We start from the raw sequence: 13,846 nt of genomic DNA, 5'->3' as shown, positions 1-13,846 counted from the left end.
AGATGACAGATGGGGACCTGAGGCATTCAGTGGAGAAGAATGATGTCGAGGTTAGTTTGGGGCAGGAGGTGGCTTTACAAAGAGAATAGACAGTTTCATCTTCTATTATTAATCAGTTTTCAAAGTTCAGGGCTGACTCCCTTGCCTAGCATCTGTGTTGGGCAGAGACTGGTACCTAAGTCAGTTCCTGCCTGAGCAGTTCAGCCTCAGCAGGTCAGCCATCAGCACTGAGAACAATTCACAGGCAAGACAGCTTCACAAGACGGTAGCCTGTCAACTGCCAGGTCTCAATGCTGTAGCACAATTTCAGCTGATCTCCCAGAAAGCTGCCCAGGGAGGCAGGCCCACAAGTGTGCGAGGCTGTCAGGGGTTGCTGCCTTGCCCTTGTGGTACCTCTTTCTGTACAAGAGATTTTTGAGATTTGTGGATTTAGACAAGTCACCAGATCAGCGCCCCATGATTTCAGTTGTGACAACCAAGCCCCGTGCTGTCTTTCCATTTCCCGTGCTTTTGGTTTGAAGCCTGGCAAACCCAATCTATGAGACTGATGAGATAATGGGCATCCTGATATGAAGATGAAAAGATCTTCCCTTCAAAGCATGGTTGGGTGATGTAAAGATGGAGCCCTGAGCCTGTCTCAACCTGTACCCAGGGGTTACAGCTTTTGTTAAGATTCCTGAGGTCTCTATCTAAATGGTGAGATGGAATAAAGCACAGCAGGGTGTCATCAGTTCCATCATAAAGATGAGACACAGGGGAAAAGCTGTTTCAGGAAAAAGTACCATTGTGTGACGGACTGGGTCACAAATGGTCCTAGAGCACAGGTTGACCAAGAGTTTGTTTACCTGCGGGCCTCATGTTCTAAGTTTTACTGTAATTAACTTCCCCGTGGGTTTATTTCCCTGCTGCTTTTTCCAAGAAATGTTACTGTTCTTTTAAAATAGATGTTCACATGAATGTATGTCTTGCTTTTAAAAATATTGCACTGTTTTTATTTGACTGTGGTCAGAACAGTTAGCATGAGATTTTCCTTAAATTCTTAAGGATACGAGACATATCCTTAGCTCTGAGTACCATGTTGGATAGCAGACCTCCAGAGCTTACTCACCTTACGTGGGGAACTTTATGCCCATGTCCACCTGCCCCAGCCCTAACAACCACCCTTCTGCTTTCTGTCTGTGAGTTTGACTGCCTTAGATACGTCATATAACCGAGATCTAGCAGCAGGTTTTTTTTTTAACCTTAGCTGAGTTATTAGTGAAAAAGAAAAAGTAGGCAGGGTGAGCAGAGAACAACCTGAGGCCGAGAGCCTTGGCCCTCGGTACCAGGCCCGGTCGTTGGCTTGCCAGCAGCTGTGTGTTTCTTGGCTCCCCACCCGCTTTCAACACACAGAGAGACCTGCTGTGACCTTGGAGGGGATAACGGTGAGGGACAGGGCTCCTTGTGGGCGGCTTCCGTGGTGTCCTGCGAAAGACCTTTAATTGGCTGGCCAGAAACACAGTTACACAAGAAGTGTTCCAGCAAAATTTATAAATCTCCAAATGGAAGCAGTTTGGAAAATAAATAATGCTGTCTGAAGAGAGAACTTTGGGAAGGACAGCTGGCCTTTGAAGCAGAGGTTCTCATCTTAGTCTCATAGCAGTGAGGACTCCCTTGGGGTGGGTCCCACATGCACACAGCAGGGCCCAGGGCTCTCGACCAGCACCTCAAAGGCCTGGCCTCATGCCAGTGATGCAGAGACTGGCCGCCTGGCCTGAGCAGCTGCCTCTGTTCTCAGCATCTGCATCTGGGAAATGAACGGAGTCGCCCTGGGTGGGCTCCATGGGTTACCTTCCAGCGCTGGTCTCTTTGGTTCCCCCAAACCGTACAGCCCAGTTGTCGTGAAGATAGGCAGCCAAGGTGCCCGGTTCCACTGGAGGGTGCCAGCTGCCCTGTTCATGGCTGAGGACTTCCTGTGAGCATCCTTAGTTGAGGCCTGCTGCTGTCTGCCTCCCCTCCCTCCTGCCCCCACAGATCTGTGGAGAAGCAGGGATACAGGACTGCAGCGGCTAGAAAGTTGGTATTTTGGGGAGTGCTGATAAAATGGGCCCAGCAAGAAGAAAACCTGCCTTGAGAGTGAGAGTGCAGTGTTAGACACAGAGCAGCGGGTGGGCGGAAGAGGATCAGTGAAACTCTTCCTTGCAGATTTATCCAAGCCTGGCATGTCAGTGGAGGAAGTGTTGGCTCCCTGACTGAATGGGTGGGAATTAGAGGGGACACATGACCCACTTTGATACCACTTATACCATTGTTTACATTTTCCCTCCAATTTGAAGTTTAGCAGGAGGGCAGCGTATTTCATTCTACCAAAAGGGCAGTTAAGGATCTAAAATGTGTGTGAGACTAATTAATCTGACACCACAAGTATCTTATCAGCATTGTGCGCCGATGAACAAAGGTTATTAATAGAACACTTTCCTAAGTGAGCCTCTGCTGCCCAGAACACGGGGCTGGGAGGGGAGTCAGCAGGAGCGGTCACAGGAGGTAAGTGGGCCCAGAGCTCTTTGATGGACCGAGTGGGGCCCTTGGAGCATCTCTGCACTTCCCTCCAGGGTGACAGGCTCCTCCCGGGATGACGAGTCTCTGAGTGCATGTGGGTGTGTGGCTGTCGGGAGTTGTCCGGATGCCGTTTTCTCATCTCCACGTGTTGTGCCTTGCAGATACTGGGTTACTTTGACTATGCTTTCACAGCCATCTTTACTGTTGAAATCCTGTTGAAGGTAACAGCTTTTTCATGGATCCTTGCATACACTAACGCAGCAGTAGCAATAACGCTGGCAATTCTTTGTTTACCTTCCAGATGCTAGGTTATGCAGATTATGTCTTCACTGGTACTTTTGCATTTGAGATCGTTTTAAAGGTAACAGGTATCACAGGAGTGTGTTTCAGGGGCCTGCTCCTGTGTGTGACACACGGCCAAGACACGTGACGTGCTTTTGGCTATTTTCAGTTTTTGTCCTCTGTGATCAACCTCCACTTTTTTTTTTTAAACCAAAGGATTTTTTTCCTGTAACCATTCAACCTTTTGTTGCTGTTTCTTCAAAAAACCTTTGAATGCATGTGGGAGCTACTTTGGCTTCCTAATAGTGATTGGGAATTATATTTTGCTCCCTTTTTTAATATCCTCTGAAATTTGTCAACTGACAACAGATCCAATGCTGTGTGTGAACTTTCTTCCACCCTTCCTGACCTCGAAGTCAGAGGAAACGCCTTCCTCGTACAGAGGAAACGTCTCTCTTGTTTCTTTGACTGCATTATGTTTTCAATGCCCAGAAATAGTAACACACTATTTTCTTGCAACAAGATTTGCAAGATAACATGGGTCTCTCTGTGTTAAGATATATCTGTTTTAATGGATGGGCTTACATTTACACAAACAAAAAGAGCACCCTCTGGACAGGGTGCCCAGAATGTACTGCCCATGCATGAGCTGCCAGTTGCCATTGCTGCATGTGGTTTGCGTCCTGGTTTTGAAGGCCACCTTGGGTGAGCCCATCCTCCATTTCTTTGGACTCGGAAGTCTGGAGACCCACAGCGGACATCCCAGAACCCCAGACTTGCCCAGGGGCATGCATCCTTGAAGTCCTGGGACAGTGTGGCTTGCAGCATCTCCTGGTGGGGAGACTCTCAGGGAAATGGGGACTTGTAACCACAAGTTTCTTTAAACCATGTTAGGGTTTTTTTGTGTCCATCTCAGGACAAAAAAAAAAAAGTATTTTCATGTAGCCTACTGTGGAACTTGGGCTCTTTACAAAATCTTCTGTAAAATAAAACCTCAGTTAACATTCCAGGCAATAGAGTATTTAGTTACTTTCTGTCCTTCTCTCTCTCTTTTTTTTTCTTTTTTGGCTAATGAAAATATTAGCACAATACTGACCAACCAACCTCTTTTTAAACCTTTGTTAAAAATCTTAGATGTTTGAGTTCATTTTCCTGCCATCAGGTCAGTAAATGTGGTTGAATGTGGTCCGAAGTGAGATGCTGCCTGGATCGGTGAGCAGATTCTACCACCGTCTCCATGGTGACGGGCATCGCAGCAGAAGGCACAGGGTGTGGGGTGCAACAGTGCCCACCTGGCCTGTGCTCCATCCCAGGTTTTCTTTTTTGGTAATTTGCCGTCTCCTCAGACTGAATTTGGAAATGTCATCCTTACCCTGTTAGCCTGGTTAATTGAGGTTTTATTTTCCTTTCCACATTTTTAAGTTGTTCAATGAAGTGTAGGTACCCTTGGGCTTCAGGGCAAAGAGATACAGGTTTATTTAAAAGAAAAAAAACCCCACAATTACTTCTTTTCACTTTCTGTGTATTTGCCTCAGTGACTTAAATCTTCCAAATCAATCCTCATTTTGAAGAAATCTTAGAGAGTGGAAAATAAGCTAAAACAAGAGGGATTCCGAAAATGGAGAATCTCTGAGAAGCAGCTGACGTTGAAACGGTGGTTCCTGATAGCCTGGGGAAAGTTTGAAAGGCTGTTTGGTTACTGGGTTACATTTGAAGTGGGCTTTTTGTTGTAGTTTGTGGGTCAAAGAGGATTGATTATTGGCAGTAACATGTGGTCTAGTATGATTAACTCCCAGCTCTTCCTCTCCTTATCTGAAAATTCTCCCATCTTTTAAAAAAAATAAGCAGTAACTCAGGTGTTTTTCAGTTTTTTCTCTGGGGCATTTCCTCACTAAGCTCATTACTTAGGAAGCTCAGTGGGTGCCTGCAGTGTGGGCTCCGGGCACTTGGGGCATGGCTTAGAGAGCCGGTGAGGTACGCGTGGCAGCTTCTGAGCCCCACTTGGCATGTGCCAGAGTGGCTGGACTTACAGGAGCCCTTGGAAAAGGACAGATCACTTGGGACTGTTAAGAGCAGTATGGGGCCTGGGGAAATGAAGCCAGTTTCTTTGTCAACAGTGTGTGTGAGGCCAGGGCTTAGGCACTTCTAGCCCCACTGAGAAGCCCGAGTTGGAGCAACATGGGTTGTGCTGGCATCTCAGAGGGGCTGGAACCAGAGTTTTATGGGGAAGCCAGGTTGTCTGGGCAGCGATTGCATCCTGAGAAGCCTGGTCACGTGGACCACCCCTGAGGCACAGCCTATGGACGTGCCAATGATATAATCATATTTGAAATTTGTCATCACCATAATGAAGTCCCAATTGGTGTGTTCTTTTAAAATGTGTTGGGAACCAACTGCCCTTTTTTCATTTTTGAACAAAGCATTTAGTTACTCTGCCCTGTTGCTTTGCGTTTCTGGCTTCCTAACCCACACTTGTTCATAAAGTCATACTTTGCTCAAGATTTTGTAAAGAGCCCAGGTTTCTTTTCCCCTGGAGAGAAAAACAAAGAGAAAGAAACACTAAATCACTTATGATTCTTCTCACAGATGATGACCTTTGGCGCTTTCCTCCACAAAGGCGCTTTCTGCAGGAACTACTTCAACTTACTGGATATGCTGGTCGTTGGGGTGTCGTTGGTGTCATTTGGGATCCAGTAAGTATTCTGTGTGTGTGTGTGTGTGTGTGTACACAGGACTGTTGGGCAGGCAGGTCTATGTGAGGGGCTTCCCTGGTGACTCAGATGGTAAAGAATCTGCCTGTAATACAGGAGACCTGGTTTAAGTCCCTAGGTCAGGAAGATCCCCTGGAGAAGGGAATGGCAACCCACTCCAGTATTCTTGCCTGGAGAATTCCATGGACAGAGGATCCTGGAGGGCTACAGTCCGTGGGGTGGCACAGAGTCAGACACAACTGAGTGACTAACACTTTTATAAAGCCTAGGCATCCCATTAAAGGTGGCGTTCAGTTAACTGGAAAGCTTAGTTTGTGCCCATACCAGAGAGCATTGTGATGACGTGTGCTTCCTTGTGCTTCTGTTTTTCTGTTTATGCCATTTGCTGGGCTGTGCTCACTATTCTCTGATTTTTTTGTTTTGTTTTCAAAAGAGGGTGAAGGAAGTCTGAACTAGGCGGGAGGGCAGCTGGGCTCTAGCCTGGGTTCTCCATGGGTCCTTCAGGTCCTGGGGGGGACTCCTTTCCTGAGATCTCCATTCCACTTCTGAACAGGAAGGGTAGTACGAGGTGGCCTCTTTAGCCCTTCTACCTCGAGGATCAAAGGCTTCTTTCCTCTCCAGGATAAATCAGTTGCTGTTACCCTTTTCTTCCAGTCTCTAAAATTTTTATCTGGGAAGGGCAAAGCTACAAGTTAGAGCCTCAGGGCCTTTCCATGGCGTTGAGTGATTTCTAGTGGGGAATAGCCTCAGCTTGCCGAACCTGGGGGCATGGGGTAGAGGCTCCAGTGGGAGCGTCTAGGAGTGGCCTTGCTTTCCTGCAGACTTCGAAGCACTTCTGCTTGGGTGCTGACCACCAGTTCCTCCAGAGAAGAGCCCTGTGTGCACACGGCCTCTGAACTAAAGGTGTTTAAGAGGTCCTGTCCCCATCAGAAGATGAGGACCCCTGCCGAAGCTGCCCTGTGCTAACCCTCTCCCTCACCTCCCTTCTGTGCCCAGTGTGGGGAGCCGTATAGCCGTAGCCTAGACAGACATTCTCAAGAGTATCTTTGCAGCCCCTGGGGGCTCCCGGCTGTGCCTGGCTCTCCGCCCCCACCCACTGCCTGCTGAGAGCTCGTGCTGCGGCCACACTCAGCCACCTGCCATTCTCCACCAGCCGCAGCCTCCCTTCTAGGGCCTGCGTAGGTGCTGCCCCCTTGGCTGGAGCCCCTTCCCCGTTTGTCTAGGTAACCCCGTCACCTCTAGGTACTCACCTGGCTGTCACCTCCAGGGCACCTTCCCAGAGCGCCACCAAGGCGTGCTCCCCCGCTGCCTTCCCTCTGTTGTCACTCCTGCGCATGGCTTGCAGTTGCCCATCTCTCCCACCCAGCAGCAGCCTCCTCGAAGGCCAGGGAAGCCCAGCATCAGAGCTGCACAGCAGGGCCTCTGAACTTAGAAAACCAAACCAGCACAACCCAGCTAGGTCACACCTCCAGTAGACATCGGGTGGGAAGAACCAGGCGCACCCAGAGTCGCATCTCTGCTGCATCAGCTGGGTGACTCTCAGGGCTCCGTGAGTTCTGATCCAGGACTGTGGTGGAGTATGGACAGGAAGGAGGAGACCCGTCCTCCTGTGGGGCTGTGGGGAGAGATTGGCTCTGCTCCACGGGCTCCCACCATCGTCTCACTGCAGTGAAATCATCTCGCAGCGTTTTACCGACTGTGATACACTCTGCTTGCTTTCTTTCTTCTGCTCTTCCCATTAGATCCAGTGCCATCTCTGTTGTGAAGATTCTGAGGGTCCTAAGGGTCCTGAGGCCACTCAGGGCCATCAACAGAGCGAAAGGACTCAAGGTTTGGATTCCTCCCCAGGCTGGGCTAGCTTTGGTCAGGGTTAGCTGTCATCACTGACTTTTCTCGACCGGAGCTGGGCTGAGGCCTGATGGATTTTTCAAGTGGGTTTTGGATTAGAAAAGAACATTTCTAGTCAATAAGGCTACCTCTCCCAAGCGCTGGTAGCATTTTTAAAATTGCTATTTTAAAATTTTTGTTAATTTAAAATATTTTTCTTTATCTGACTACGGTCATACTTAATTACTTTTTTCATTATTAATAGTATTCCTTTGGGTATAGTTCAGTCTTTAGCTCTGTTCTTAGGGAGTTTGTACAAAAGGCCAGAGGGTCAACATTTTCCCAAGTCGTCTTATGGGGTGCATAAGAAGGGCTTATGTGCCAGGCACTGCTGTGCCCCATGGCTCTTCTTCTACGCTAAGCTCACTGCTTTGAAGGAGACCAAGGAGCGGCTGCTTACAGGGCGTCCCTCCCCAATGGACACGATGCACTGAGGGGAACTCGCCATAGATCACTACCTGCACGACAAGGCATAGAGGACTGTCAAGTAGGAAACTCATAGAAAAATGCACAGAATCATAGAAAATCTTGGCTGATATTAGTTCACCCTGTGGCTGAAATAGCACAGGCAAGTAACGGCCCCCTGTCCGCTCCCCGCCGCTTCTCCCCAGCACGTGGTCCAGTGTGTCTTCGTGGCCATCCGGACGATTGGCAACATCATGATCGTCACCACGCTCCTCCAGTTCATGTTCGCCTGCATCGGGGTCCAGCTCTTCAAGGTACAGGGCAGGGCCCTTGAGCATGGAGCCGAGCCCATCTCTTCAGGGGGAACCAGAGTTTGACTGCCTGTCTGTTTTGTGTCCAGGGAAAGTTCTATCGCTGCACAGACGAAGCCAAAAGTAACCCCGAAGAATGCAGGTGAGTGTCCTGAACGTTGTTGCTGTTTAGTCACTAGGTCGTGTCAGACCCTTCATGATCCCAGGGACTGTAGCCTGCCAGGCTCCTCTGTCCAGGGGATTCTCCAGGCAAGAATACTGGAGTCGGTTGTCATTTCCTTCCCAGACCAGGGGTCGAACTCGTGTCTCTTGCATTGGCAGATTCTTTATCACTGAGCCGCCCAGGAAGCCTGTCCTGAACGTGGGAGCGGGGAATTCGGAAGAACAGATAGAGAGCTTCGAGGATTTGTTCATATTTAGTCTCTCTGAGGGTTTTGTTGTAGAGGACAAGAGTCCTGAGAGCTCAGCTCGTAGCTGGAAAGATGGAGGAGTTGGTTTTGAGGTGAAGTTCACAGAGCATAAAATTTACCTCTTCAAACTGCACAGTTCAGTGGCATTTCATACAACTCTGTTGTGGTACGAGCGACACCTCAGGCCAGTTCTGAAGCTTTTGATCACCCCTAAAGAATAGACACATGGGAAGTTCCCCACCTTCCCCAGTGCTAAGGCTCCACACTCCTGATGCAGGAGGCTCGGGTTCAGGTTCATTGCCTGATCAGCGAACTAGATCCCACATGCTGCAAGTAAGAACTGGTGCAGCCAAATAAATAAAAAAAATTTTTTTGGTGTTAAAAGGAAAAGAAGCAAAGATTCCTTATATTTTAAAAAAGAGAGTGAATGGACTGATGACTTTTGATGTTTGGTGTAGAATCAGTAAACTGAGTGGTGGGCACTAAAGCCTAAACTAACAATTAGCTTTCCCTACAGCCACGTACCCGAGTTTTTCCGCAAACCAGAACTCAGAGCTCAACCTGCTGGAGTCCAGGATCCGGCCCCCTCTGCTGACTTAGGTCCCAGGCTGCTTCTCCCCACGTGCTCCCCTCACCTGCATTTTGGTCTCATTTTCATTCACAGTATTGGTGACAGGAGAGAGCAGGTGGTAAATACTCATTCCTCTTGCCCCAGCTCATCCACGTGACTCTGAAGGCAGACACGGAACCACAGCCTGAAATGCTGAGACCTTAGCGTAGACATTCTTGTGTCCCTGTCCTGAGATGTCGCCGGCCACGGCTGGGCTGCCTGCACTGGGTGCTCACTGGGCCCTTCTTTTCAGCGGTCGGTGCTCTCAGAGAGTTATCTGACTGCCGTGTGGCTGTGGCTGTGGGCTTCGGGGGCCCCTGTTCGCACCGTGGGTTGGGGGGCGGGTCGCCCACGGAGGTGATGGCACAGAAGCCTTCCCGTCCCTCACTGTCGGCCTCCTCGTCTGTGGAACAAAGATGCTGGAACCCTTCCAGAAGTGAAATTGTATGAGAAATACTGTGTGCCAGCAATTACAGAATTGTTTTGGAAAGAAAACTGGGAATATTGTTAATATCAGAAAAGGAATTCGATTAAAACTAAGAGATAAGAGGATGCCTGGGCTGGTTTCCCAGAGCTGTGGAATTCCGCATGGCCAAAGCTCTTGGTTCTTCATTGCACCCTTGGAGCCCATTGTAGGAGGGATGGTTCTTGTTCAGTAGTTCTCAATTGTGATTAGGCACGTGCTAGGTGTCTGCTTGGTCGCTGTAGAGAATACTCATTTAACTAGTTATTTGAACCGTGGAGTGGACTGAACACAGGCCAGGATATGGAGAAGGGCAGCCTGTGCTGTGCTCAGACCTCTGGCCTGGCTGTGGACCGAGCGTGATGGTGCCCGGGGTTGGGGAGGGATTGGGGTGTCAACCCATTCCACATCCAGCTTGGGTGACCCCACCTCTTTTCCTGTCTAGGGGGCTCTTCATCCTCTACAAGGATGGGGATGTCGATAGTCCTGTGGTCCGTGAGAGGATCTGGCAAAACAGCGATTTCAACTTTGACAACGTCCTCTCGGCTATGATGGCTCTGTTCACAGTCTCCACGTTCGAGGGCTGGCCCGCGTGAGTACCAGGACTGTGTGTCTCCTAGGGACGCCCCTGCTGCTTCGCAGGCACCCTGGGCTGAGCCGTCTCTCTGGGAGCGAGTTCTGTTGCTTTTCTCCAGCTTTGCAGGCCTCTTCTCTGACTTTGTAACTTTGGGCCACTTAGCAGTCACTTCCTGATACACAGGGCCCCTCTGTCTGACTTGGTGAAATGATTCACCTCTATGGGCAGCTGCCAGGACTCTCAGATTTGACAAGCTGGGATGGGGTGAGGGGGGCATCCCTGGATGGGAATGGGGAGCCCCCAGAGGCATTTTTCAGGCCAGCCCCTGTGTCGCCCCATCAGTAAAGCCATTACGCTCTCCTAAAGAGGCCCTTGATAGTGTCCCAGACTGCTTGTTCGTTCACTCTGAGTCCTATGTACGCACCAGGGTGTCATGTCTTTCATTGATGCACTCACTCGGTCATTCATGAAGTGTGCTCTTGATACTAGCTTTCTGCAGCACACTGTATTAAGCCCCGTGGAAGAAACGGAGCTGTCTAGACATGGTTCCCTTTTTCAAGGCCCGCATCTAGTCAGTGTCCTCGGCCAAGCCAGGCAGGAGAGGCCTGGTGCATCAGTGACATGCAGTTCAGCGCCCCGAGGAGTGACTTGGGTTCTGACGGGTGGCGTAAGAAAAAGGGAAGGAAGTAGAATACAGAAGGAGAGTGTCTTACACCTTTCTTGTTCTCTGCTCTCTGATGGCACCCCAGCTCCTGCCACCAGAATATACCTACATTGATGGTGTTCTGCATGTCAAGCTGTCATGCCCAGAGGAGCTATGCAGGGTGGATGGGCTGGCAGGACCCTGGATGCGTGGAGTGCCTGCAGAGTGAAAGGACAGTCGGGTGGGGCTTGGCCCTAGGGGGAGGGGAGCATGGGGTGAGAGCCTGCACTCTTAGAGGCACTGGCTGTGGCCTCCGATTTTAAACATGGCGCTTTAGCAAATCTGATGGCAGGAAAATGAATGAGCTTGGGGCTCAGGGCAGATGGGCTCCACTCTGACTCTGCCCCCCAGGACCTTGACCTTGACCTTGGACACTGAGACCCCTCCCTGAGCTTCTGTAAGGCAGGACTGCAGTATGTCCACCTTTCCAGACGGATGCGCAAGCATCTGGCACAGGGCAGCGTGCAGTTAGTGCTCAGAGAGGCTGCATCTGCGTGGGGACGGGCGTGAACTGAATTGGAGGCTGCTGCAATAATTTCCCCTCCTCCTGCTCCGAGTTCTGCTTGGCACGTATTTCCCTTAGTGCCTGTTTCAGTTTGGGGAACCTCTTGTAGTTCTTTGGAATTGCCCTGGCTGCTAACTCGTGCTCTTGTGTTTATAGCCTTCAGTTCCACCAAAGACTTGCATGTGATGTCCTTCCTCTCTCTGTCTGTGACTAGAAAGGAGCATTATTCAATACCTGTACATGTTTCTTGGTTTTCAGAGCAGTCAGTCCACAAATACATCCCAGGTGCTCCCTCCTCCCCCAGGTGCTGGGCTGCCTGGCCTGATGCTCAGGAGGCTTCCTGGGGGACCACCGTGTATCCAGGGGACTTGGGGTGGGCTCCTAGTGAGGGCTCCTGCTGTCAGTGCCCCCAGAGGCACTCAGAAGGCAATGGGGCTGGTGCTGACTGGTTCTCTGCTCTCCAGGTTGCTGTACAAAGCCATCGACTCGAACGGAGAGAACGTGGGCCCCGTCTACAACTACCGCGTGGAGATCTCCATCTTTTTCATCATCTACATCATCATTGTCGCGTTCTTCATGATGAACATCTTCGTGGGCTTCGTCATCGTCACGTTTCAGGAGCAGGGAGAGAAAGAGTATAAGAACTGTGAGCTGGACAAAAATCAGGTTAAAGTCACACACTGTTTGGGCTTCCGTCCCTTGAGCTATAGAGGACTGATTGCTCTTTTGATGGCTTTCCCCACATGCAAAGCAGGGTGCCCACCTGCTCTCTGCCCCTGGGGCTCAGACCCTGCTCAGAGCATACTCTCAGCCGATCTGAGTCTTCAGGATTGAGAGTTAGTTTCCCAGAGACAGATGAGAAGGTAATTTTTAAATTTACCCCCACAGGTGTGTGAGAAGCCAGAATACCTTGGCCGCCTGGCGTGGTCGTGGCCTACCTGTGACAGCTCAGCGTCATGCAGGGTGGAGTGGCCTGGGGACAGAGAGCATCCCCTGACACTCGCACAGTCCCCGGCGGGGCGTAGCCTTGGATTTTCTCACCCTTGGGCCTGTTGATGCTGGAGGCTGGATAATTCTCTGTTGTCCTTCCTGTGCATGGTTTAGAAGCATCGCTGGCCTCTACCCACTAGATTCCAGTAGCACCTGCACCGCCCCCCATTCTGCCCGTTTTTGGTGACAACCAAAAACATCTTCAGACATTGTCAAATGTCCCCTGGTTGAGAACCACTGACTTGGAAGGAAGCACCCTCTCACAGCACAGGGACAGTTGCTGACTTTAACCTTGAGACCAAGATTGCACTGGCACCACTCTCCCTTGACCCTGCACCTCGTTTTAACCAAGCTCTCAGACATGGGGGCCTTTGGCTCTGCTCGCTGGATGATGTGAGAGGGCTGGGAGACTGGGACTGGTCGTATTCTCCCTAAACCTGCTCTGTGACTGTGCGTGTGCCCCCACTCCTGTCTGGCTTAGCTCCCTTATCTCTTTTAAATTGAGGACATTAACGAGTTAACTTTCAGCCCTGAAAAGTAGTCTGTGAGATGGAGATAGTGTTTCCGGAGTTTGCCCCAGGCCCTCTATCAGTAGCCATCTCGGTTTGATGATTACATAGTGAGCAAGGGTCATATGCCAGCCCGGGCTTCCTGGGGGGAAGTGGCTGTGCGTGGTGAGACCGTCTGTCTCAGGCTGCAGCATCCCCGCCAGGGGAAACACGAGGACCGCCGGGTTTGCAGGGAGATGTCAGTCTCGTCGGGTGCACCTGCAGATTGTATCAGCCACAGTCTGAGGGAGGCCTGGCCCAGCTCTTCACCCTCCTGACCACCGCCAAGGAGAAAGAGCATCAGGGCAGGACCCAAACAGCAGCCGAGCTCAAACTAGGTCATCACAAGGTCCCAAAGAGGCTCCGATCAGGGGTCCCAAAAGGCAGTATGTGAGGTCACAGCAGAGCCAGGCCTTGGATGGAGAGGAGCCTGTCCGAAGTCAGAATCCAGAGACAGAGCCGACAATAGGGGTCAGTGAGGGCCCAGGAGCCAGGAGGGTCTGATGCTGAGCTGAAGGCTCTCAGAGCTAAAGGCTCCTCTATGCTGGCTGCACGTGGCGCACTGGTCTCGGCCCCCACGTGAGTGCCTGGGGCAGTGCCCTGGCTATCATCACAGACCATGTCCTGGGGTTCTGAGATGAACTCAATGAGCTCCTGAGCCTCAAAAGTTCTCAGCAGACTCTCAGCTCGCTCACCGCTAGATGCTCAGGGTTAACACTCTCGCTCTCCTTCTGGGTGATGTCTTGTGTGGGTCCCTCCTGGAGAAGCCAGGGACCTCCAGTCTCAGGGAATCGGCCCAGCCCCTCTGATTCTTGAGGATCTCCTTGCCTCTCATTACTTGGCTTCTTTTCCTGGGCAGGAGAATTCCACCAGCATTGAGGAATGGCAGGCAGAGATGGGGACCGA

The 13,846-nt window shown here is 50.7% G+C and overlaps 1 protein-coding gene across 1 annotated transcript in view; it reads left to right on the top strand.

The window, feature by feature from the left end:
• The window catches only part of CACNA1D (calcium voltage-gated channel subunit alpha1 D), a 169,413-nt gene that overhangs the window by 95,916 nt on the left and 59,651 nt on the right, over nt 1–13,846 (top strand). Inside the window, exons 19-25 of the mRNA XM_018066674.1 lie at nt 2,700–2,759; nt 5,407–5,513; nt 7,274–7,361; nt 8,030–8,137; nt 8,224–8,276; nt 10,063–10,209; nt 11,867–12,068. Coding sequence (XP_017922163.1) covers nt 2,700–2,759; nt 5,407–5,513; nt 7,274–7,361; nt 8,030–8,137; nt 8,224–8,276; nt 10,063–10,209; nt 11,867–12,068 — 765 coding nt within the window. The remainder of the gene's footprint in view (nt 1–2,699; nt 2,760–5,406; nt 5,514–7,273; nt 7,362–8,029; nt 8,138–8,223; nt 8,277–10,062; nt 10,210–11,866; nt 12,069–13,846) is intronic.

Source organism: Capra hircus, chromosome 22 (assembly GCF_001704415.2).
Source record: "Capra hircus breed San Clemente chromosome 22, ASM170441v1, whole genome shotgun sequence".
Lineage (NCBI taxonomy): Eukaryota > Metazoa > Chordata > Mammalia > Artiodactyla > Bovidae > Capra > Capra hircus.
Note: the sequence above shows the minus strand (reverse complement) of the source record. Positions and strands in the feature narration are given on the sequence as shown.